At 36.6% G+C, this 23812-nt stretch overlaps 1 protein-coding gene across 2 annotated transcripts in view; it reads right to left on the bottom strand.

The window, feature by feature from the left end:
* dnajc17 (DnaJ (Hsp40) homolog, subfamily C, member 17) overlaps positions 1-23322 on the bottom strand; it is a 60373-nt gene extending 37051 nt beyond the window's left edge. For both annotated transcript variants that reach the window (XM_053510512.1, XM_053510513.1), the window contains exons 1-5: positions 23160-23322; positions 13505-13574; positions 1657-1715; positions 941-1028; positions 624-706 (exon numbers count right to left, since the gene is read on the bottom strand). In XM_053510512.1, coding sequence (XP_053366487.1) covers positions 624-706; positions 941-1028; positions 1657-1715; positions 13505-13574; positions 23160-23237 — 378 coding nt within the window. In that variant the 5' untranslated portion in view covers positions 23238-23322. The remainder of the gene's footprint in view (positions 1-623; positions 707-940; positions 1029-1656; positions 1716-13504; positions 13575-23159) is intronic.
* Positions 23323-23812: the final 490 nt, after the last annotated feature.

Raw genomic sequence — 23812 nt, 5'->3', positions numbered from 1 at the left:
ACAGGCTCCAAAGTGCCTAAAATACGTTTTTAAAATTGGTTGGTTATTTAATAACCTCAGCAGCAGCCTCATTTCCCCTCTTGTCTGTTCCAACCACTCAGCATTCAGCATCAGCAGCATACTTATCACTGGCCTGATCATTTGTCACCATCTGCACCTGTTTCTTACTGGTTCATGCCTTATGTTGGATAGTTCTTATGCTCGAATGACTCATAGGTCACTGTAAGGTTTAACACACAAAAAAAAAACATTTCACTGAAACTAGTCAGGTACAGGGACTTGACTGAAAATGAGAGTGAATGTCTTGCCAAAAGTGAGAGACAAAATATCCTTCAGGAAGCCTAAAGAACTATTGAGGCTCCTTGAGTCTACATTAAAAAATAAATAAATAAATAAAAGGCTGGCTCATTGGAAGCTAAGTATGAAGAAATGAGGGGTGGCCCAAGAATTTTGCACAGTAGAATCTATCTATTCTATCTCTCTATCTATTTATCTATCTATTCATCTATCTACCTAATATAGATAGATAGATAGATAGATAGATAGATAGATAGATAGATAGATAGATAGAAATGTGTGAATGTGTATTTGTGTGTGTGCGTGTGGCAAATCTCAGTTCTTACTTCTTCTTCTAATGTTCGGGTGATTTTTAATTCTTCTGTTTTCTGAGATTCTGCTTCTGCTTGCCGTTCACGAGCCTCTAAGTCTGCAGGCCAACGAACAGCAACAACCGAGGGACGGACACACACACACACACACACACCAGACAATTAAACACAAACCAAAAGCATCCAAACAGCAGAGTACAAAAATCTTCTGTAACTCTCTAAAGCACTCTTGGCTAAATTTTAATTTACAACACAATCAGACAGGTTCAGAGGATAAGGTGAGGAAGATCAAGATGGTTGTTGAAAATAAAATGAGCCAAAAAAAACGTCACCTAATTTGATCTTTTTCCTTTTGTCATCTAGCCTCCTCGTCCGTTCTTCAGCTTGTTTCTTGGCAGCGCGGACTTTGTCATAAGCAGCCTGTATAGAAACAACATATTCATCATAAAGAAACTACATCAAACTTGGGTATAAAAAAATCCTAGTCTGGCATTTTTCATGTATCCTGGGGAAGCATTCATGACAGAAATGTTTTCTATTATACACTCACTCACTTATCTACTATACCATTTATCCTGTATCCTGGAGCCTATCCCAGGAGGCTTAGGGCACGAGGCAGGGTACACCCTGGACAGGGTGCCAATCCTTCGCACGGCGCACACACACCCACCCATTCACACTCTACGGGCAATTTGGGAATGCCAATTACCCTAACCTGCATATCTTTGGACTGTGGGAGGAAACTGGAGTACCCAGAGAAAACCCATCAAACACAGGGAGAACATGCAAACTCCGTGCACACAGAGACGGGAATCGAGCCTGGCCGGTAATTGAACTCTGACCCTGGAGGTAACCAATACACCACCATGCCGCTTATTGGTATACAACGCACTTAAAAACATAACCTTATGACTGTTAATGCAGCAGTTCCAACTACGTCAAAAATGTCAGAAAAGTTTGTATGGTATAAAGCTGCCTTGTGTCAGTGTCAGTGTCAGTGGGGGTGTTGGATGAGCAGTAGTTAATGTTGTTTAGACGATTTTCTTACCCTTGCCGCTGCATCAGTCAGCACCTCGAGGGCCTGGGAGAGCTGGTGGAAGAGCTCAGCTGTGTACGACAGACAACAATGAACAATCAAATACAATTAAACACAGGCCCAGTTTACGGTTAAGTTTAAGGACAGTTGTGCCTGTGTGTCTTCTTCGCACGAAAGACAAAACCATGAAATCACCATTCAAAACATATGTTTGACTGACGGTTACCCTGGTGAAAAGCAAAAAAAAAAAAAAAAAGGGTGAGAGAGAGAGAGAGAGAGAGAGAGAGAGAGAGAGAAAGAGAGTGAGCAAAGAAATGCTGAAAATGGAAGGAAAAAAAAGAACATAAATGGAAACATTCTGTGTGGTGAGAATATAGTAACTTGACCATGGTTCACACGTGTATGTTCACAGCTAAATGAGGGAACCTAAATAATTATAATGACCGGGTAGGCAATTTGCAAGTGGCTCACGTTAACTCACATTTGCAGCATTAAAAGAGAGCACTCAGTCTCACGAAAGCCGTTTCCTCTAATAATGGCCTGCCGCTTTTCTCACGTAAACCTGGAGGCCTCCTGCCGCAGCTCCTATTAAGTCCTATGGAGAGGCCAACAAGAAAGTGGGTCCACACAGACACACCCCCCGTCCTCCATCCCAGAGCCCACACTCCTACAGCACTTTAATGACCCTATTCTGGCACTTTTGCCTCTAAAAAAATGATGGAGATGGAGCACGCACATAAGCTGAAGCACCCCCAGAGTACATTTTAACATTGAAATGACTGTGTTTATTTTTACCGATCATTAAATCACACAATTATACTCATCTATTGCAACTAAGAAGACAAGAATTACATGTGCTACCTTTAATTGGATTGAGGAAAAAGAAAAGTGCAAAAAAGAAAAGGTCTTGGCAAAATAACTACTTTGTATTGAGCAGGTACTCCTCCTGAAGCAAGATCATGACAGAGCTGCATCTTGTTATTTATATTGAAAAGTCTCCTCCGTGTGGGGCAAAGTGTTCTGTCCTCTGAGTCAAATTACCTTGTTTAAACTTAGATTAGAATTGTTGTGCAATGCGTCAGACACTTTTCCTTGATTATGTTTTTTTTTTCCTTAACTATTGGACAATGCCTATGAAACCAATCACTCGCTTATAACGCGTATAAACAGCCGTCCTCTTGCCAGCCTCTTTCTAAATTCCCTCGAGAAAGTAAAAATGCAGCTTCATACCACAAAAAAAACCTCTATCCTGAAGACATTCTTCTATCGGTAAACTTAAACCTTACCTCTATCCTTACAAAGCAGTGATACAAGTAACGCCTCCAAAAACACAAAATAAATGCTTTCTAATAGAAAACATGTAAAAAAGTAAATTTCTTTAATCTATGTGTTAACCTTATGTGGCTTTTCCTACAAGTCTATAGTCTATATAAGACGACGTGTATAAAATGTTGGTACAAAATGATAATGTAGGTGATAAAGTGCTCGCCCTATCATCCAGAGATCGCAAGTTCGATTCCCGGGTGATGCTGTAACCTCTCGCAGCCGGAGGTCTAGAGAAAGCTGATTGGCCGAGAGCTCTCTCAGAGGGGAGGGATGGGAGGTACTTTGTGCTCCCACATTAATCACGGCTCTACAGTCAATTAGGGGCGTCTTTGAGCTCGTGCACTCGACAGGAGCGGATAGCGCTGTCCTCTGAGCGTGTTACTCTGTGAGCGAGCGGTACAAAAAGATGTGGTCGTCATAGTCATACGTCATAGTCTTCGGCCCTCCTGACTAAACGGTAGTAGTAGCCTTAATGTGGAAGCTCCTAGTGACAGAGAGGAATTAAAAACAACTAAAATTAGGAAGGAAATCCGGGAAAAAATCCCAAAAATAAAACAGTTGCAACATTATTAAAGGTGGAGTAAATAATTTTTCTTTCATTTGATAATCATTTGTATGTTTAAAATAACAATGGTAAATGAAAACACACATGGATCCACTCGCCAGAAAAGACCAAAAAATTGGCTGCGATTAGCTTCCCCCTAGAGCTCACAGCAATGACGTCACAACAGTTGTTCAGTTTTTACAAAAATTTGAACATTTGTAAATTAGATGTCTAAACTTTTTCCGGTAATATTTGCTTGTCCCAAATTACTTGTTCAAAGTGCAAACAAAAAGCATCTACACAAAAGTGTTACTTGACAAATTATTAATTTTTTATCAGAATGCTTACATGACGTTGTGTTAGTCCGACTAATTGTGTTAGTCCTAAAACTGGATTAAACTGAATTTTAAAAAAAAACAGGTAAACATGTTAGCTTGCTTGAAATTATACTAAAGTAAACTTCTGAAAGTCTAGTACACCCAGATAATACTGTTGGGGGTCTAGCTATTCCTTGAATGCATAACTCAATTAGTCATAGCTGTCATTTAGCGGTGTCATCTGCTTTTAAATAATACCATAACAAGAATAGCTTGCTATTATACAGCAAGTATAACACGTACAGCGCTGTAATGTTGTCATGTTTTCACTGTTCACAATGTTGTTTAGACAAGCTAAAAGTCTGCCACTAGCTGAATTGTCTGTCGATTGTTTCAGTCCGAGACATGATAGATCAACCGCGAAATACAATACTAACAAGCTTAAGGGTGACGAATCTCCATCTATCATACCAGAGCCTTACTCTGCTATGATAGATTTTCTTATTAAGAACATACTTTAGTAAAAGGAAAAAAAGAAAAATCTATTTCCCTGCTATGATTGTATAGAGCAACAAGGCCAGTAGTCCAGTTGAATGTCCAATTTTAATACATCAACTACTGTATCGTTCGTGACTAAGACTGGGTTAATAAGAGAAGTACTGTAAATTGTGTGGAGGTTGGCATTTGTAAACTTTACAACTAATTATTTTATCATAATTATTGTAAAGAACACATCAACTACACGAAGAAATATCTTATCTTGTTGAAATTAATCAAAAGTCTTTACCATTAGGTACCATGCTTGATAGAAAGCAAGATGGTAGTTATAGATGCATTTACATAAGAAAATGTGAAGTGTGATTTTTGCTGGGAAGTTTGCTGGGAACAGCTTAGAGAATCTACTACAGGTCTTCTAAAGACACTAGCTGTCACACTTCTGTTTACGGAGTTAAATGCAGTCAGCCTTGGATGTGTACTTTTTATAAAGTGATGTATTTATGCAATAGGTTACTTTATTGACTGACAAACAGTTCTCTGTAAAATTTAACTTTTCTGCTAAAACGTAACGTTTTTTGGACTAAATCAATGATGCAATAGTCATAAACATTATTATTTTTTGTAAAATTAGAGTAACTTAGACTTTTAGTGAAATTCTGAAAAAAAGTTTCGCATTGCTTAACAAAACTGCTGCACATCTGCATTTAAACTAAGAAAAACCTTCTGAGGTTATTAAATATTAATCTAGCCAATGATCCTTGAAAACATTTAAAAGATTTGTAAGACTTCAATTTGGAATTTTGGAATCAGTTTAATCTCTGTTAGGAGGCTGTGTATAACATGTTTTTTTTTTTTTTCATTTGGTGTGACCACCCATCATGTGCCATAACCAATTAGTGCAGTAATGCAATTAAAATGAGAAATGGGGCATTTAAGTGCTATGGCTGAAATATTATTCTCTAATACAATATACTCAAGTGCATAACCCAGCCATTGGGAAACGTACATCTGTGCGTTCATAGAGTTGGTTCCAAGCCCGGATTAATTAGGTAGAGTTGCATTGGGAAGGACATCCAACATAAAACATGTTTCCAATCAAATATACAGACCTAGTAATTCAGTGTGGTGACCCCAAACGGCATAGCAACCAAAAGAGAGGGGGAGGAAAAAAACAGTATGTTCAAGTGGATACTTGCTTGCTTTCTTCATTAATTGTATGCGTTTCAGAGTGAAACCAAGCCGAAACATAGGACATAAATTGAAAGTGATGACTTACAGAAATATATAAATAATGCATTTTGTTTAAAAATCAAAACATACATTCTGCACTTTTACTGTACTTGATATGTACGTACTTTGTCAAAATTTAAGTATATAAAAGAAATATTTGTAAAGCAGATCACCATCAAATTGCAAACAGATTTTTTAGCTCATGGACATTTATTGGTGTTTTATTGGTTCATTTATTGGTAAACTGCACATTTTGAAATAAATATTCAAAGTAAAACAACAGGGCAAACATCTTAGGCACCCTATGCATTTTTAGTACAGATTACATTTTTGGTGTTTATTTTATGACTGAATTACTGAGCCAGTACAAAAACATTTTAGATTTCCCCAACATAACTTTTCCAACAAAAATGAAATGGTACTGAAAATGTCAGTAAAGAAAGCAACAACTTATATAACAGACCACTCGGATGAAAAACATAATGACGGCTGCTGGATTATGCTGCTCACAAAAAAAAAAAAAAAAACTTGCATCCACATTATGGGTAACAGAGACTGCACTACATTGTGCTACCAAATACACGCTACCTTCATGATAGTGTCATGTTGTGTTTATGAATATTCCATCGTCTATTATCGGTGAGGAGATATCCTATGGCGATTTCACTACACTGATAGATGTGCTACACTTGGTAAAAGTTGACTAAAATGGCCCTTAATTCTAAACACTAATGGTAGAATAGAATAATTCTAGAATAAAAGAATAGTGGAATATAATGTTAAATAATATGAATTGAATTATTGCATGACAACCACTTGTGTAATTAATGTCTAAGTAAATTCTGAGAGTCAGTTCATGGGTGTCCGCAAGAGAACCTTGTCTCTCCCCCCTTTTTATGTCCTCTTCGTGGCTTCCCCTTGTCGTGTGAGAGCGTAAATGACATGCATCTGAGGCCGCATTCTCTGCAGACTTCTCGGTTTTCATTTCTGGGAAAGCCAGCCCCATCTCATTGGGCTCTGAACCCCTATTACCCCCTCGTTTGCTGACTTAATCAGGATTCAGCCGCGGCGTCCAGAGACCGCACGAGCCTCAATCAAAACCATGCAGCGCAGCTTCCTTTTCCAAGGTGCAGATTCACGTTTTCGAACACTGGATTACAATTCCAGGCCTGTTGCGTTACGTTCTCGGGACCGTCCCAAGGGACCGGTGGTCTGGAGATATGAGAAAAACTGCCTGGATTTGTCTGAACCACTAACCACATTAGCCACAGGCCATTGTGAGTATGATGCTGGGGTTAAAGGCAGGATTAAACTCTATCTAACTATGCTGGAATGGTTTTAAAATAGTACAATAGCTGGAAACACACAGCTTTTTAATGAGCCACATATCCTCCCCATTGTAAGTGATCAAACATAGGCTACGTTCACATTACCAGCCTGAAGAGAGTCAAATGCGATTTTTTTACTCTAATGTGATCTGATTTTTTTTTTTCTGATCTTTGCATGCACAAATCTGACTGTTTTCAGATCGGATCGAAGTCTCTTTTGTATGTGTTACTGGATCCCATATGTATATTTACAGTGGGGCAAAAAAGTCAGCCACCAATTGTGCAAGCTCTCCCACTTAAAAAGATGAGAGAGGCCTGTAATTTTTATCATAGGTATACCTCAGAGAGACAAAAAAAGAAAAAAATTCCAGAAAATTACATTGTAGGATTTTTAAAGAATTTATATGCAAATTCTGATGGAAAATAATTATTTGGTCAATAACAAAATTTAATCTCAATACTTTGTTGGCAATGACAAAGGTCAAATGTTTTTGTGCTTCAAAAAGTGTTCACAAGGTATTCACACACTGTTCCTGGTATTTTGGCCCATTCCTCCATGCAGATCTTCTCTAGAGCAGTGATGTTTTGGGGCTGTCACTGGGCAACACGGACTTTCAACTCCCTCCAAAGATTTTCTATGGGGATGAGATCTGGAGACTGGCTAGGCCACTCCAGGACCTTGAAATGCTTCTTACGAAGCCACTCCTTTGTTGCCCGGGCAGTGTGTTTGGGATCATTGGCACGCTGAAAGACCCAGCCACGTCTCATCTTCAATGCTCTTGCTAATGGAAGGAGGTTTTCACTTAAAATCTCACGATACATGGCCCCATTCATTCTTTCCTTTACACGAATCAGTCGTCCAGGTCCCTTTGCAGAAATACAGCCCCAAAGCGTGATGTTTCCACCCCCATACTGTGTTGTTCTTTGGATGCAACTCAGCATTCTTTCTGCTCCAAACACAAAGTTCTATTTTGGTTTTATCTGACCATATGACATTCTCCCAATTCTCTTCTGGATCATCCAAATGCTCTCTAGCAAACTTCATACGGGCCCGGACATATACTGGCTTAAGCAGGGGGACACATCTGGCGCTGCAGGATTTGTGTCCCTGGCGGCGCAGTGCGTTACTGATGGTAGCTTTTGTTCCTTTGCACTCTGCTCTCATTAACTAGGTCACCTTGTGTGGTTCTGAGATTTTTGCTCAAAGTTCTTGTGATATTTTTGACCCCATGGGGTGAGATCTTGCGTGGGTTCCATTTTCTAATAATTGCACCCACATTTGATTTCTTCACACCAAGCTGCTTACCTCAGATTCAGTCTTCCCAGCCTGGTGCAGGTCTACAATTTTGTTTTTGGTGTCAGCTTTGACAGCTTTTTGGTCTTGGCCATAGTGGAGTTTGGAGTGTGACTGTTTAAGGTTGTGGACAGGTGTCTTTTACATTGATAACAGATGCCATCAATACAGGTAACGAGTGGAGGACAGAGGAGCCTCCTAAAGAAGTTGTTACAAGTCTGTGAGAGCCAGAAATTTTGCTTGTTTGTAGGTGACCAAATACTTATTTATTACCATAATTTGCAAATGAATTCTTAAAAAATCCTACAATGTGATTTTCTGGATTTTTTTCCTTATTTTGTCTCTCATAGGTGAGGTATACCTATGATGAAAATAACAGGCCGTCATGACATGCAAATTCAGATCTGAAAAAAATAAATAAATAAGAAAATCAATTCTAAAATCAGTGACTTGTAATGTGAACATTGCTGTAGTTTCTGGTTTGGTTTGCCAGCTAGTTTTATGTCTAGCTATGAAATAGATCAGAACAGGTTCTGATAAAAAGGCAACAGAAAATACCATAATTACTTTCAAAATTAGCTAGCATTTCTTATTAAATTACAATAAACCAAATTAAAGATGATTAAGCCTTATTCCTTTAAGTGTGAAATACTTAAGGTATTTTTTTCTTTTTGTCAAATGAATAAGAAAAAAATTATCTTGAAATAAGTAAGAAAATCCTAGAAATTATTTTAATATTACCCTATCTATTTGGGTTATTGCAATCTTATACAGTACAGTAATAGGAAATTCTAGATACATCTGACTACACTGCCCGGCCAAACAGCAGGCTCCAAATTTTACTTTTTGACTGCAAAAAAATCCACCAGCCAAGCATATTTTTACTTACCAAAATAATACACTGCATTTCTTCTTTCTTCATTTTTTTTAGTTCCCTTTACTGATATAATAAGGTAATATGTTAAATGCGAACTAATAAAGTTAGTCAGAGCAAAATCTGAAGTTAAATTAGTGTTATTGATCAAATAGCTCCATCACATAGGGTGTCAAGGCAGGAGGCTCAAACTGAGCCAGGTGATGTGGCAATTGCTACGTTCACGATTACGGTCTCCAACTTCATAATTTTATTTCCAATGACAAATGAGTTGTTTTTGTTTTTGGCTTTGATGTGCTGGCCAAACATGGAACCACTAATCATCACACTGTTAGCCAGCCTTATGAAACGCATCTCTAAGCCGCCATTTCCTACAAAAACCTCTGTTTGCATGTCATTCGGTTGCATCGTTCTCCTTTTCTTCAAGGGCAGTGCATAAATTTGGAAGGGTGGCTCTTTGTAATTATTGCCATAAACTAATTAGTACTAGTATTAGGTACTAATTAGTTAGCCTGAGGCTAACACCAGCTAGCAGGAGAAGTTGTCAAAAGGTGACTCCACTGTAGAGTTCTTTAGATGACCTTCTGTAGATGTCTTTCTATAATCTGCTTCGTTTGAAATAAGCGCTGAAAGTCAGTCCGTTCCTTTTACTTTCTTACAGAACTCTCTTTTTCATTTTTCCAAAGATTCCCCTGACTCGGAATAACCTGCCAAGAAGGAGCCAGCACCAAGCTAGACCTCCTCCTTCACTCTGTAACCTCTCGCTGCTGAAGGTCTAGAAGGAGCTGATTGGCCGAGCTCGTTCAGAGGGGAGGAATGAGTGGTACTTAGTGCTTCCACATTAATCACGGCTCTACAGCCAATCGGGGCGTCTGTGAGCTCACGCAAGTGGAAGGAGCGAATAGTGCAAGTGTGTTACGCCATCCCCAAATGAGCGTTTGCGATGCGTGAGTGAGCAGTTGGAAAAGATGTAGTCGGCTGGTGGTTCTTCGGCCCTCCCGACTGAGTGGTAGTAGTAGCCTTAATGTAGGAGCCCCCTAGTTATGGGGAGAGAAATCGGAGGAATCGGGGGAAAGTTTAAAAAAAATTTTTTTAAAGGCTTGTCTTGCTCTGCCATCATCTCCCAAGACTGCAGCCTAAACCTTTCCTTCATCTCCAGATACCCAAGGTCTACATTCTGGTCTGCCCCATTAAAAGTTTTACACCATTGTACAAGCCTCTGAAGGCAGTGATATGATCTGGGGTTTCTTCAGTTGGTCAGGTCTAGGCTCAGCAAAGTTATGTGGCAATAAAATCAGCTCATCAAAAAGAGTCAGCTGATGACCTGAATGTACTGAATGACCAGGTTATCACATCTATAGATGCGTTTTCTTCCCTGGAGGCACAGGCATATTCCATGACTCAAATTGTGAAAGACTGGTCCTGGGAGAATGAGGAAGAATTTTCAGACTGGAATTGGCCACCAAATTGTGCACCAAAACCAAAGCTAAAGGTGATCGAAAGAAATCTTAATGTGTGATCTTTTAATTTTTTAGTCCAGGCAGTGCACATTCAAAATATTTTCTTTAAATGCACTATGCTATTTCACCTCTGTGTCTGTAGAATAGTGCCTCAATCCACTAAAGCTACCCAAGAACAGGATGTATCATAAAACTGTGCTTATACATTAACTATGTTATAAAATATCTTATTAATACCGCAAGCCCTCTGTTTACGTTTTATTCCAGGTCCCAACAGACCTAAGGCAGACAAAGTTTGCAACCTAGGACATTTGGTCTAAGCTTGTTCCTGCTACTTCTTTGTCTGTAAAATGTATCCAAATCTTTTCTCCCATGAACATGGCAAACGCATCATGGCAAGTGAGATCATGATAAGATTTTAAAGTTGTTGTTAGTCATGCTGTTTCTGGCAAGAAAAGCACAAATCTAAAATTGTATGGCTGAGAGTTTCTATAAACAGTACAATACAACAGAAATGTAAACTTCCTGTTAAATCTAAACTTCCTGCTACAAAGGCATTTCTGTTTAAAATGTATATAAACTACGTTGCATTTCTAAACCCATGAGTACCACAGAGCCACTGTTGAGCCAGAAAGCTAAATCCTTAACCCTTAAATGCAAGATTTTGAAATTTTAATTTCCTGACTTCCTTGTTTGGAAATTGCTTTAAGTAAAATAATCTGCAAACGAGTAGAGCTGGGTTTTTGAGCATTTGGTGCAATATCGCCACTTACTGGACTTGATCGTTGCAGATTATCACTTTGTACGAGACATTACGTTTAATTAATCAACAACACAAGATAAACTAAATTTAAATGCTTGTTAAAGATTTTTTGTAGTTTTTAATACTAATGCTGCTTGAGACAAATCAGTAAACATTAGTGCGACTGAATCAAATCAATTTAAAAATCGCAATGCCCAAAAATCTAATCAAATCAAAAGTCTACCTAGGGTTCACAGTTCTAGTATATGCAAGATTTTGGCTTTGCACTGCTGCGATATGAATCACTGATTGAAATTTTTTACTGAACGTTTGAAAACACTTTACACTAGCTTTAACCAGTAAAGGTCAATTCAAAGTGTTTATTGTTTCAAATTGTCAACCAATAAAAGGGAAAAAACACTCTTCTTAACCTGATAAACACTCCCTACAGCATGTGCAGCTCACAAACACTGCATGTAAACTTTATATTCATGTTAAGTGTGATACCAAACTGTAGGGAACAAAAGCGTTTAGCTAAAAGGGAACAGCGCACGGTGCGGGGAACGAGTGAACAACAGGACTTCACTTCACCAGAAAAGTGAATGAAAATTTTCCCATAAGCCACTGCATCAAAAAAAACGATTTACGTACGTATTTACTATCACTATCGTGGACGACATCATATTAAAAGAGCACAAACATGTAAATTTAAATGCAAATCAAGAAATCCTTAGTATTATATAGGCTAATAATAGGTAAAAAATCTCTGTATATCTTTAATCGATCATTATTAATCAATGATGTATTTACAAGTTATATACGTTTTAATAGTATGTTTAATGATGGTATCATTTTTTTTTCAATAAATATTCAATATTTAATGTCATGTAGTGCCAGGTATGTCCAGGGAAATTCCCTTTACCCAGAATCTCTGCAAACGGGGCAGGGATTAGATAGCACCCTGTGAAGTTTACTTCGGAATGGAACGTAGCCAAACTTAGCAAATGTTCAGTCCTACCACATGGGAGATGAAAATGTGTAAATAGTTCAGAGTGCACCACCTGTAGGATTATAAAGAAATGTGCTTGATTGTTGATAAAGTATGAAAAAATGTATTTCTGTTGCAGAAGCCATGCTCAGCACACAGATAATAGTATCTGAGACTGGTTTCTCTTTATTATAAAAGTAAAAAAAAAAAAGAAAAAAAAATCGGTTTTGGAGTCACTGTGGCAATACAAAAATCGCCAAATAATCAAATGGGGGGAAAAAACTGATTCATAACTGAGTCAAACCCATTTTAAATATACAATGTAACTAACTTAACAATAAGACATCATTTCAACAGGGAAGAGATTACTCTGTTAAAAAAAAAGCGCTTACTGATACGTCCCAAATGGCAGCTGTGGTATTTAGAGCAACTAGTGCAAATTATGTTTAAAAATCATTTAACTCTTATTTAAAATAACTATTTTTGCATTATCTGCTATAGATTTACTTTGTACCACATAGTGCTGTTATTAGTCCTGCACTACTTGTTGTGCATAGATACCTACAGTATGGTTTTTAAGGAAAAAAAGGCATGCACGTTTATGTGCATTTGTTACGAGTTCAGGAAATTACAACCGGTTTGTCACCGTTTACAAGTTTGTACAAGTTTATATGGTTGTTGTTAGTCTTCCAGCTGCTCCCATCAAGGGGTCGCCACAGCGGACCATCCGTTCCGCACACAACTTGGCACAGGTCTTACACCAGATGCCCTCCCTCATGCAACTCTCCCATTTTATCCGGGCTTGGGGCTGGCAATTGAACCGGGGCCTACAAGTTAAATTTATTAAAATTGAAAAGAAAGTTCATGTATGTTTTTTTTTTTTTTTACTTCACTGCATGAACAGCATACACACATACCAAACCATGACCAACTCTGAATTTTGTGTACTGTTACACTACCCCTACTAATGCAATATTATTTTTCATTTTTTTACAGTTCTAAAGAAATTTTGCAAGTAATTTGCTCCTACCACACAGGATGCTTTATTTACAGCATCACCTATAGGACTGTAAAGGAACAGCAACATTTTACCACCTCAAATGCAAACATAGAAATTGTTCAAAGATAAAAAAAAAACATAACAGAATGGATCCCAATCCCCCCCCCCCCCCATCTCTAATGAATAAGCAGGTGTATAGCTGTTCTTTTGAAAGTGTCCAATGTGTGTATGCGAATGCGTAAATGCCAAACAGACTCACCAGCCTTTGGATTATCCGGGTTCTTGTCTGGATGGCAGGTTAAAGCTCTTTGTCTGTACGCTTTCTTGATCTAAAAAAATAGATTAATAAATAAATCAATAGATAATAATGTTGCAGGCCATGACTGTGTTTACAAAAGTACACGGTACTTATTCATGATTTCAACAAAACACTTCCAGGTATTCTCCTTCAACAAACACAAACTGTACTCCACACCCTTTGACTTTGAATAGTACGTTCAACTATGTTTTTTAGAAAACTGAGAGAGTGCTTTACTTGGGACCGGTCCAAGCCACTGTATGCTTCTTGGCGAATAAGATCATGATAAAATTTCAGACTCTATTGTTATTCATGTCGTTATTGGCAAGAACAGCACAAATCTAAAATGTATAAGGGGGAGGAATCACGGAATGGGGTGACGGTCCCAGGAAAACACAATATAAAAGATTCTCGAAATTAAGAAAAAAATAAGGTGGTAGTAACAGTTCACCACAAGTTTATGATGGCATGAGCCTGCTGAATGTTTCTACACTTCATACTAAACCCCAAAGGATGCAAGTTAAAGTGGATTTGACAAGAACACATTATTGTACTTTCTCTCTCACACACATATATTTGTTTAACAGTCCTTGTGAGGTCATTGTTTTATTACGTAATGCATCCAATTTAATCTATGCCTATTGCTAAATCTACCCTTAACTTTAACCCCAGGTTCGAAAAAGGAAAGATTTTAAAAATAAAATTTGAAAAAGCCCATATTTTTTTCCTCCTGGGGACAGTCGAATGTCCCTACAATGTCAAAACTTTCTATATTTCTATTCTCATGGGGACATTTGGCCGGTCTAGCTACGCAAGCTATAAACACATGCACACAAATATAAGCCATTCATAAGTAAGGCTTTTTGACAAGAGTTTAAATAAACCAGACGGAGTGCTGAGACTATTATAATTTTTGAAAATGTCCTTTAGTCTCTTTTCATGCACATGATAAGAAACTTTTTCTACACATTACGGGCTGGAACCTGCAGTCGAGCTTTTAAAGTCAAAAAGCTGTTACGCTAAAGTACGGATCAAACTCTGCAGTGAACCTCCAGTAGTTTTAAACAATTTAGCCTGCACGCATCATTCAATTGTTTGTGACGTTAATGACAATATGCTTTTGATTAAATTGCTTTGACTGCTAGAGAGAAGAGGGCAAAGCCAGCTGAGAACAAAATCAGTAGAGGAAAAGTAGGATTCAGTGTGACACTTCAGTTCAAAAAGGTTCTACAATTAGCTTTGACTGAAGGAAAGGCTTTATGGCCGAAAGATGCGCAAAATCAAACAGAGAGAGTAAAAACAGTACTGCACATTATTCTAAAACAAAATTATAAAATAAAAAAATTGTGACAACAAAACAAAACAAGTACCAGGCCGGTCACTTTCTCTGATCGCACGAGGAAACATCTGCATTGTTGTTTCGCTAAATGTTATTGGATTTAGGGTTTTTGTTGTGTTAATATTGCTTGTTGTCGGACTTGTGTGTTTGGATTTGTGTTATTCGTCTTTTAGCATCTGTAAACAAGAAAGATGTAACAACAGTGTGTGTGTGATGTGATTGAACAGTTAAGAATGAGCTGAATAAAAAGGAGTTTTGTGTACAGCCTTCATCCATTTGTTGTCGTCAGGTTTTTTTTCTTTACATTTTTATTTTTTACGCATACATATGCCCTGATGATCCAGAAGTATTTTTATGCTCTTTTGTCCTTTTCCATTCACACAAATGGGCAGGTTTTTTTGGATAGAATTATCGAGTGTCAAAAGAAGTGAACTGTATTTACCAGTTGTGAACAATTTTTTTGTCTTAAATGCTGAATTAGTATCATATTTAACATGTTTTACTGACTAGCTCTGCAATCATCATTCTAACCCATCCGTGGTATTTTGCAGTGGTCATGTGTGTATGTGACTAATTATCAGCATTTTAAAAAAGTCAATTCAGTTATGAATCCTGATTCTTTTGACTAACAATTTGCGAATCGCCATACTGACTCAAAATTTTTTAAATATATATTTTTATGTTTATATTAGAGAGGAATTTGTTGATCAGCCCGTGACCAGAATGACTGGTTTTCAGTTTGATTGGCCATGACCGATAATCAGCCGATCAGCCTTGAATATAAATGATTATGTATAAGTGGTGTAACAGAAACGCATTTTTATGATGTTAAGAAAAATCGCACACATTAAAAGCCTCCAATCTGCCTTTCTCTCCAAACTACGAGTGAATTAAGCTTAATCCCAGTCATTACACACACTTAGACCACTCTCAAAACATAAGCAGTAATTAGTCCAAAAATCGCATTTGTTAAAAGCCCTGGGTTTCAGCATTAGAAGCCTCACACACCCACATGCTTGCAGCCACTCAAACTGCACGCTCACTGTCAAGTTGAGTTTTAAGTTGGTAAAACATTGCTGTTTCTTTATAATCCTACAGGTGGCGCACTCAGAACTATTTTTACATTTTTATCCTGTGTGGTAGGAGTAAATTATTTACCAAGTTTATTTAAATAATACTAATTATGTTGGATGAAAGAGATACGTGCTGCTTAGTTAAATGCTAATGTCTTGTATTTAAAGTTATTTTGTATTCTTAACATTAAATTGATCATTAAACTTTTTTAAAGATTTAAAATTGTTATATTGAATAAGATATTTCTAAAATAGAAATTACAGAATCGCAATTTCAATCGAATCCCCATCTGGGTATCGTCACTGGTGATTCCCATCCCTACCACCCACTGGCTTTGTGTTGCCCGCACGTGTGGCTTTATCCTAATAATCCAACAAGACATGGTTCAGTTGTTCAGCTTTCCGAAACTAAACATCATTATCGTTCGCTGGCCTTGACCTCGAGATTTAGATCCTTCCATCAGATGCACGTCGAGACACACTCCCCTTTCTTTCAAGCTTATATTTAAGCCGCCATGATGTTGCGCTCCACGTGGGAAAGGGGGGGGATTAGCCAAGGAAAAACATAGCTTTTCCCATGAGGTATGATCCATATCAGAGTTTAAGCTCTCTGACTTTTTAGATAAAGTTCAAAAGAACAGCACAGCCCATAAGTTTACTCTAGGTTCAAATTAAAACTCATAGAACGGGAGGGTTAATTTGATTTCCTGTCAGCTGAGCCTCCAGAGCAAAGCTTTTAACAGTTTCTAAGCACTAAGAGATCAACACGGTGCTCAAGTGAATTAAAGGTACAATACTGGTAAATGTCCATGCGCATGTTGCCTGGAAGACATTTACCAGTTCTTCTTCGTGTATAGAGATGAGAATCAAGATTCCAGGAAACTTTGTACAATTCGTAAATTAATTAATTCAGTACCATACCTACACAAACTCGTAATATGTGTTTGCACACAGTACAATAAAGGCCAGTGATAACTCTTGTATTGTTCAACAGGCAGACAGCCAGCTGGTGATGATAAAACAAACTGTTATTATCTAGGCGTGAGAAATTATGTACAGTACCATCGAAACAGGCGCTTTTAAATTCATAGTCTCACTCGACATTTCCTTTGCTTCTTTCCTCTGCTTCCTACTGGTCTGGAATCTTCTGCACCACATTCCAGACCAGTAGGTGACAGTAGTGCACCGAACAACAAGAGAGTACCACTTCTTCTTTTGAGGAACTCTCGCAAAACATGATTATTTGCAGACAAAAGCTGTATTTTCTGCAAACTTTGGGTTTTTTTTTAGACAATTTAACCATTTTGAAAGTTCACCAAACTAATTTATAAACTGTGAATCAATTCTGAATCAAAAACCAACTCAGCAATTCAATTATCAGAAACAAAAGATTGATTAAATTTCATGATCGATCAACATTACATATGAACCTGGTGCAACATCGACATGTACATACTCAATTACATAAACGTGATTTAAAATATCCTAAAAAAAAAAAAAAAAAAAGTTGAGGTGTTGCACTACTGCACAAGATATTGCCTAAATAAGTGTTTTGGAGTAACGCATGAGTAATGAGTAATAAAACACATCAAGATGTTTTTTGTAATTTTGCCTGTCTGTTTGTTTGTGCACACACACACACACACACAGGTGAAACTCAAAAAATTTGAATATCGTGCCTTTTGAATGGCCTTTTCCTGACAATCCTCTCCAGGCTGCGGCCATGCCTGTTGCTTGTGCACCTTTTTCTTCCACATAACTTTTAATTAATGTGCTTTGACACAGCACTTTGGGAACATCCAACTTCTTTTGCAATTATTTTTTTTAGGTTTTCCGTCCTTATGGAGGATGTCAATAATGGTTTTCTGCACAAATGTCAGGTCAGCAGTCTTTCCCATAATTGTGCCTTCTACTGAACCAGACTGAGAGACCATTTAAAGGCTCAGAAACCCTTTGCAGGTGTTATAGCTTAATTAGCTTATTGGAGTGGGACACTTTGAGCCTAAAATATTAAACCTTTTCACAAGATTCAAATTTTCTGAGATTGTAGATTTGGGGTTTTCATGAGATGTAAGCCATAATCATCTCAATTATGACAAATCACGGCTTGAACTATCTTGCTTTGCATGTAATGAGTCTTTCATATATTAGTTTCACCTTTTAAGTTGCATTACTGAAATAAATGAACTTTTGCACAATATTCTAATTTTTCGAGTTTCATCTGTATATAATTAATTGAATTAAATTAATTAATTAATTAATGACTTTAAAAAAATTTACCTTGAAAAAGATCATTAGGCCATTTCAAAATTCAACAGATGGCGCTGTACATTGTTAAATATGCGCTTTGAGTGGGCAATTTAAATCTACTTGATGTTACACATTCATTCTGTGCACTTAACGGTAACACAATTTTTTTTTTTTAATTCCAAATTTTTTTTTAAAAGATGCCGCTGTATATTTTTACAAATGCGCTCATGAGTGTGCAATTAAATTCCACGTGAACAAAGTTGCGGGCACATCTAGCGTGTAAATATATAAACAAATTCTATGATTGACTAAATATGACTCAATCGTATAGCTCTAATGATGATATAGCACAGGTGATATTTTTCAAATGAAGGTAATATAAAGGGGATTTAACAAAAAGAGGAAAACTCAATTGCATTGATGATTGATGATTAAATTGGATTTAACAAGTATGAAATTTTGAGCACAAGAACCAGCTGTTTCTTTGCCATACGGTTGATCATTCACAAAATACAAAAGACAATACTGTACAGGATTATCAAAATGGAAATGTATAAAATCTTATTTACATTTAACTGTTTCTCTATCTATTATTAACTAATACATTTCATATGTTGCGGTCTGCAATGTGTGATTAATTGCTGCATTGAATGTATTTTTTATAGCATGAGACATTACATGAGACATTTAAAACATTACTGAATGGGAGTACTGTAGCAAAAAAAGTGATGAGAATCAATGCTCTACATCATTCTGGTCATGAGCCAGGCACGCAAGCTTTCTAATGTTGACTTTCAGTAGGCATAAGGCTATAGTGGTGCAGGAGTGCCCCCTGTGGACAAGGCAGTAAACAAGCACTGACCGCTTCATGTAGTTAACGCACCTAAACTTGACTAATAACACAGTTTGAAACACTTTTGAAACCCACTTGTATAAACCTATAAACTATTAACCAGAGACACATAGTGGTCTAATCACTATTTATTTGCAGATCCAATAACACAAACATGTATAACAACTCTGAAAAAAAGCAGGATGAATTTACAATATAACAATGTTAGACTGTTGTATTTAACGTTAGTTTGTTTTGTTTAAACGCTGCGCTCTGTTTTAATGTAAGAAAACTAAGGTTATAAGAAACAGTCTTTTAACAAATGTGATTTCACTAATGTCCTAAAACCTTTTTCTTGCAGTTATATAGTTGCTATTGACACACAGTATGTGCAGCATCTGGGACGCCACTTTGGCCAATTTAACAAATGCAGAAAAAAAAAAAAAAAAAAAAAAAAGTCAACCTGCCTAAAAGATAATGTTAAATATGAGACAACAGACGAGAATTCCAGCTTTCATTTCCACATATAAATATTTAGAAGCAGCATTTTTCCTAATGATCAAAAAGACTGGAACACATCCCTGGCTCGCGTTTTTTGTCATAGTGTGAAATGCAACAAATATCAATTCTAAATGAAAAGAATAATTATCTTGAAAAGTAATTGGCACAATGTGTGAACTGGTGGATCATACAAATAAAATGATCCTCTTACTGTATGTGCCTGTTTGTTTATAAAAAATGAGTTCTTAGCTGCCGAAAGTACCAAACAGTCCCGTCCCTTGGTACTGGAGTGGTACGTCATATTTTAAATCACTTTTATAGTAAGGTTTGAAAGCTCCAATGAATAAACTTTAACTTATTTGTAAATGTAGACTAGATAGAAGATATATGTATATACACTACCAGTAGGTTTGGACACACCTTCTCATTTCATGGTTTTTCCTGATTTTAATTTCTTTCTATAAAATAAGTGTTTTGAGTCAGTTTTATTGTGGTGCTTAATAGAGACCAGGCAAAAAACACAATTCAGTTATGAATTGCGATTATTTTGTTTCCCCATTCACATATAGCCATATTCTCCAAATTTTCTCCCTAATTAAGTCGTGTCCAATTCCTCCTCGTCCCTAAGGTACTCCCACATGAAGGCTACTACTGGCGACCACCCCAAAACTGTGAATTATAATTTTTTTTCCCACAAATCTATATTTTGATGATAAATTTGATAGTGCTTTGTCACTAGAAGAAGCTAGTTTGGTTTCTGAGGCTAACTGTTAGCCTGTTATACCTGAGTAAACTTGAAAACATCATATGGGGCGACCGAGTATCATGTGGGGCGACCACTGCTGAGTGTTTTAAATGATAGATATATGTCCTATATTTGTAGTTTTCATATCCTATACATCAATTATATACATAGAGTTAATTGTTTAAGCATAATTATTTGTATATTTTATCGTTTTTTTCTAAATTCAGCCATTTTCCATTCCTTTTATAGGGATAAACATTTATTTTTTTGTTGTAGTACAGTCCTACAGGAAAAATGTAAAAGAATAAAAAATAAAAAATAAAAACTACACAATGACATTCTATTTGTGAGACTATACATGTATTAGTCATTTAAAACAAGTTTTAACCTATTTTACTTATTTCCTAGATGGCACGATTAACAAGCAAAGAGAAGACTGCTCGTCATAGACAGAAAGTCAACTCCGACCCTGCAGCAAGAGCAGAGTATCTTGCAAGGAAAAGAGAGAGGTAAAGAAAAAAGAGCTTCTGTAGCAGTGAGCTAAAGTCACTAGAGCTACAGAAAGTAGGAGACCAAGGTAGATCAAATAACAGTATGCTACAATGAGCTATTAAACATTGGTCACCGAAACAGCTGTTCTCTAAAGAGAGTAGGTTCAGGATAAGGAGGAAAGAGCACAGGTGTAGAATGTTTATCTTGTTGTTGATGAACAACTCTGTACATAATTGTTTCAGCTACCAAAAAAGAAAGCATTCCATATGTGAAGTCAGATGAGTTATCAGAGAGGGAGAGGAATAATCTGAGAAACAAGTGGAAGGCTGCATCCAGAAGATACAGGGAGAGAAGAAAGATGGTGAAGGCAATGTTGGACCTGACACCTCAATCCATAGAGAACACTCTGCCAGATCCAGCAGGTGTAGAAGGAGTGGAGGGGCAGCAAGTGAGTCCAGGGGGATGTGTGGTGTTGGATGCTCCACCTCAAAATGAGGATTACCATCTACAAATATCCTCCACACCAGAGAGAAAAGATAGAGAAAAGAAAGCTGAGAAACATTTTAAACGACTGCATGCTGAGAAGCATGAATTAAGAAAGCTAAACATAAATCTGAGGAAACAACTTGCAAAGATGAGTGTACGTGCATGTTATTCACAAGTTCTTGTTACACAGTGTTACTCAGTGTTACTCAGTTCTTGTTACACATTGTTAACTCAGTGTTACGTCCGTTGATTTCTTTCTCTCTTGTTTTATTTTCAACATCAAAGGACACCGGTTGTTACAGTTTTTTGCATAAATCCACTGTAATCACGACAAGTCGTTTGCTGTGTTCTGTAGCTTCGGTAGATTACAGTTACAACAACTTATTTTACTGTATCCTTTAGCTTACAGTGTCACGGTCAAAAGCTTGTGTTCTCCACACCTTTCTGTATCCTTCCGTGTCTTAACAACAACTGAACAACTAACGTGCGTGATAGACATACAGCTACAAAACTGTGGGATGATGTCACAGAACAACTTACGAGTATAATACTAAGTGCTTAAACTAATAAACTCAATGGACTTAATGTATAATGCTTAACTAACAAATTGAAATGAAATAAACACAACAACAAATTACAAGAATGAAATATGGCCCTTACAATGAGAAAAGAAAAGGAAAGGGCCAAAATAAGAAACTTATTAGTTGTGATATTTGAATGTTGAAAGGTTAATTGAAATGCAAGTAGTGTTCATCCCTGTCCAATAAATCAAAAAGGTTCCAAAAAAGAGATTCTTTACTCAGCTTCTTAAGTTCTTGAAGGATTTAATGTGTGTTGCAATAAAAATTATATAATTTTAAATGTTAATGTCCTTCTGATTTGTTATATTTAAATGTTGAAATGTTATCTGAATAAAAAGAGTTAGATTTTCTTTCGTCTTGAACTCTTTTGTGTACATTTCAACTGAAATTTTTATACCTGTGGTTTTCTTATGGGCGACCATATGTCATGTGGGGTAACCAACAAATGGCAATAATTACACTAAATGCATAACCAAATATCCATCAGTATAGCCTCATATATTAATCAGTGGTATGCTATTGTTGAATGTGTAATATCTGTATAAATCCTAATTCAGTTTTTTTGCTTTTGAAGTAAAAATCAGTATTGTAACTGGATAATGAGGGAGACTCTGATATTATAGAATAAACTTGTGAAATAATGGTTTTCATAAAATGAAAGCGCACTAAAGTTTATCTCTTTTCATCAGTTTATCTACTTACTGATATGAGTTCAACTAGTCTTAATGATACATAAAAATGTGAATTTTGAGATATATTACGGTCGCCCCAGATGACTTTTTAAGGCTATGTATTATTAACTTAAGTGTAAAAACACTAAAATTGTCATTTTTTTTCTACTTTTCTTTATAAAGGCATGTGTACACTACATTCCAAATGTTTAGAAAATGGCCAAACATATCCATATTTTTGGTATTTTAAAAGTGGCCTATTAAAAAGTCTTATCCGTCAATGACCCACTTATAAAATCGCAAGTGCAATCAAATCGTTACCTAGGTATCGTGATAATATCGTATCGGGAGATGACTGGTGATTTCCATCATGGTGCTTGATAGGTTTTGCAAATACACTTGACAAAACTGTTCTTGTCAGAATTATTCCAGAAGAGCCGACTTTCGTGTCGTAAAATAACAACTGACTGTTGTTGTTACTTAATGAAATAATTCCATATGTGTTATTTCGTAGCTGTGAAAAAATCCAGTATTGTTCTAGAATGTAGAAAATAAATCAGAAAGCCGGTCAGCACACTCACTGCTACAGCTAATGCTAACTCACCAACGCCAGCCTTAATAATCATGTCTGACTTTTGTACTGCACCTCTTTCTCTGTCGCTGATCCTTCAACTCCCAGCAAAGCATACAGGTCCATCTGTAAGATTTCTTTCATAGAAGCCATTTTTTAAATAACGTAAATAAAACGTTAATAAATGTAAACCTATTTTTTAAAATTGTCGCACAAAATACACTTTTCCGGTTTTTTATCTTCCGGTACAAAATAAAAGTCCTGTGCGGCTACTCGAAGGACGTTAGTTGATTCTTAATGCATTACGGCATACCTGCGTTTCACGGAATCACGTGGCAATTGAAATAAAGTCTTTTTTACGTTATACGTAAATATTAATAATAATAATAATAATAATAATAATAATAATAATGTATTGTAAAAATAATAATAATTATTATTATTAGTAGTAGTAGTAGTATTAATTAATAAATTATAATTATTATTATTATCAAATAATAATACTAATTATTATTATTATTATTATTATTATTATCCTCCAGGGTCCCCAGTTTGATCCTGAGCTCAGGTTGATGTCTTTGCTATGTTTTTGGGATTCTGTTCATGTTTCTTTACAGTTTCCTTATGCCCACATGAATTTGTCTAGGCTTCTTTGGTTCTGTTCCACCTCACAAAAACATGCCAATATGTGAAGTAGTGTTTAGCACTGTCACCTTACACACTGAAAA

This window comes from Clarias gariepinus, chromosome 13 (assembly GCF_024256425.1).
Source record: "Clarias gariepinus isolate MV-2021 ecotype Netherlands chromosome 13, CGAR_prim_01v2, whole genome shotgun sequence".
NCBI classification, from domain to species: domain Eukaryota; kingdom Metazoa; phylum Chordata; class Actinopteri; order Siluriformes; family Clariidae; genus Clarias; species Clarias gariepinus.
This window is presented reverse-complemented; position numbering and strand designations above follow the sequence as displayed.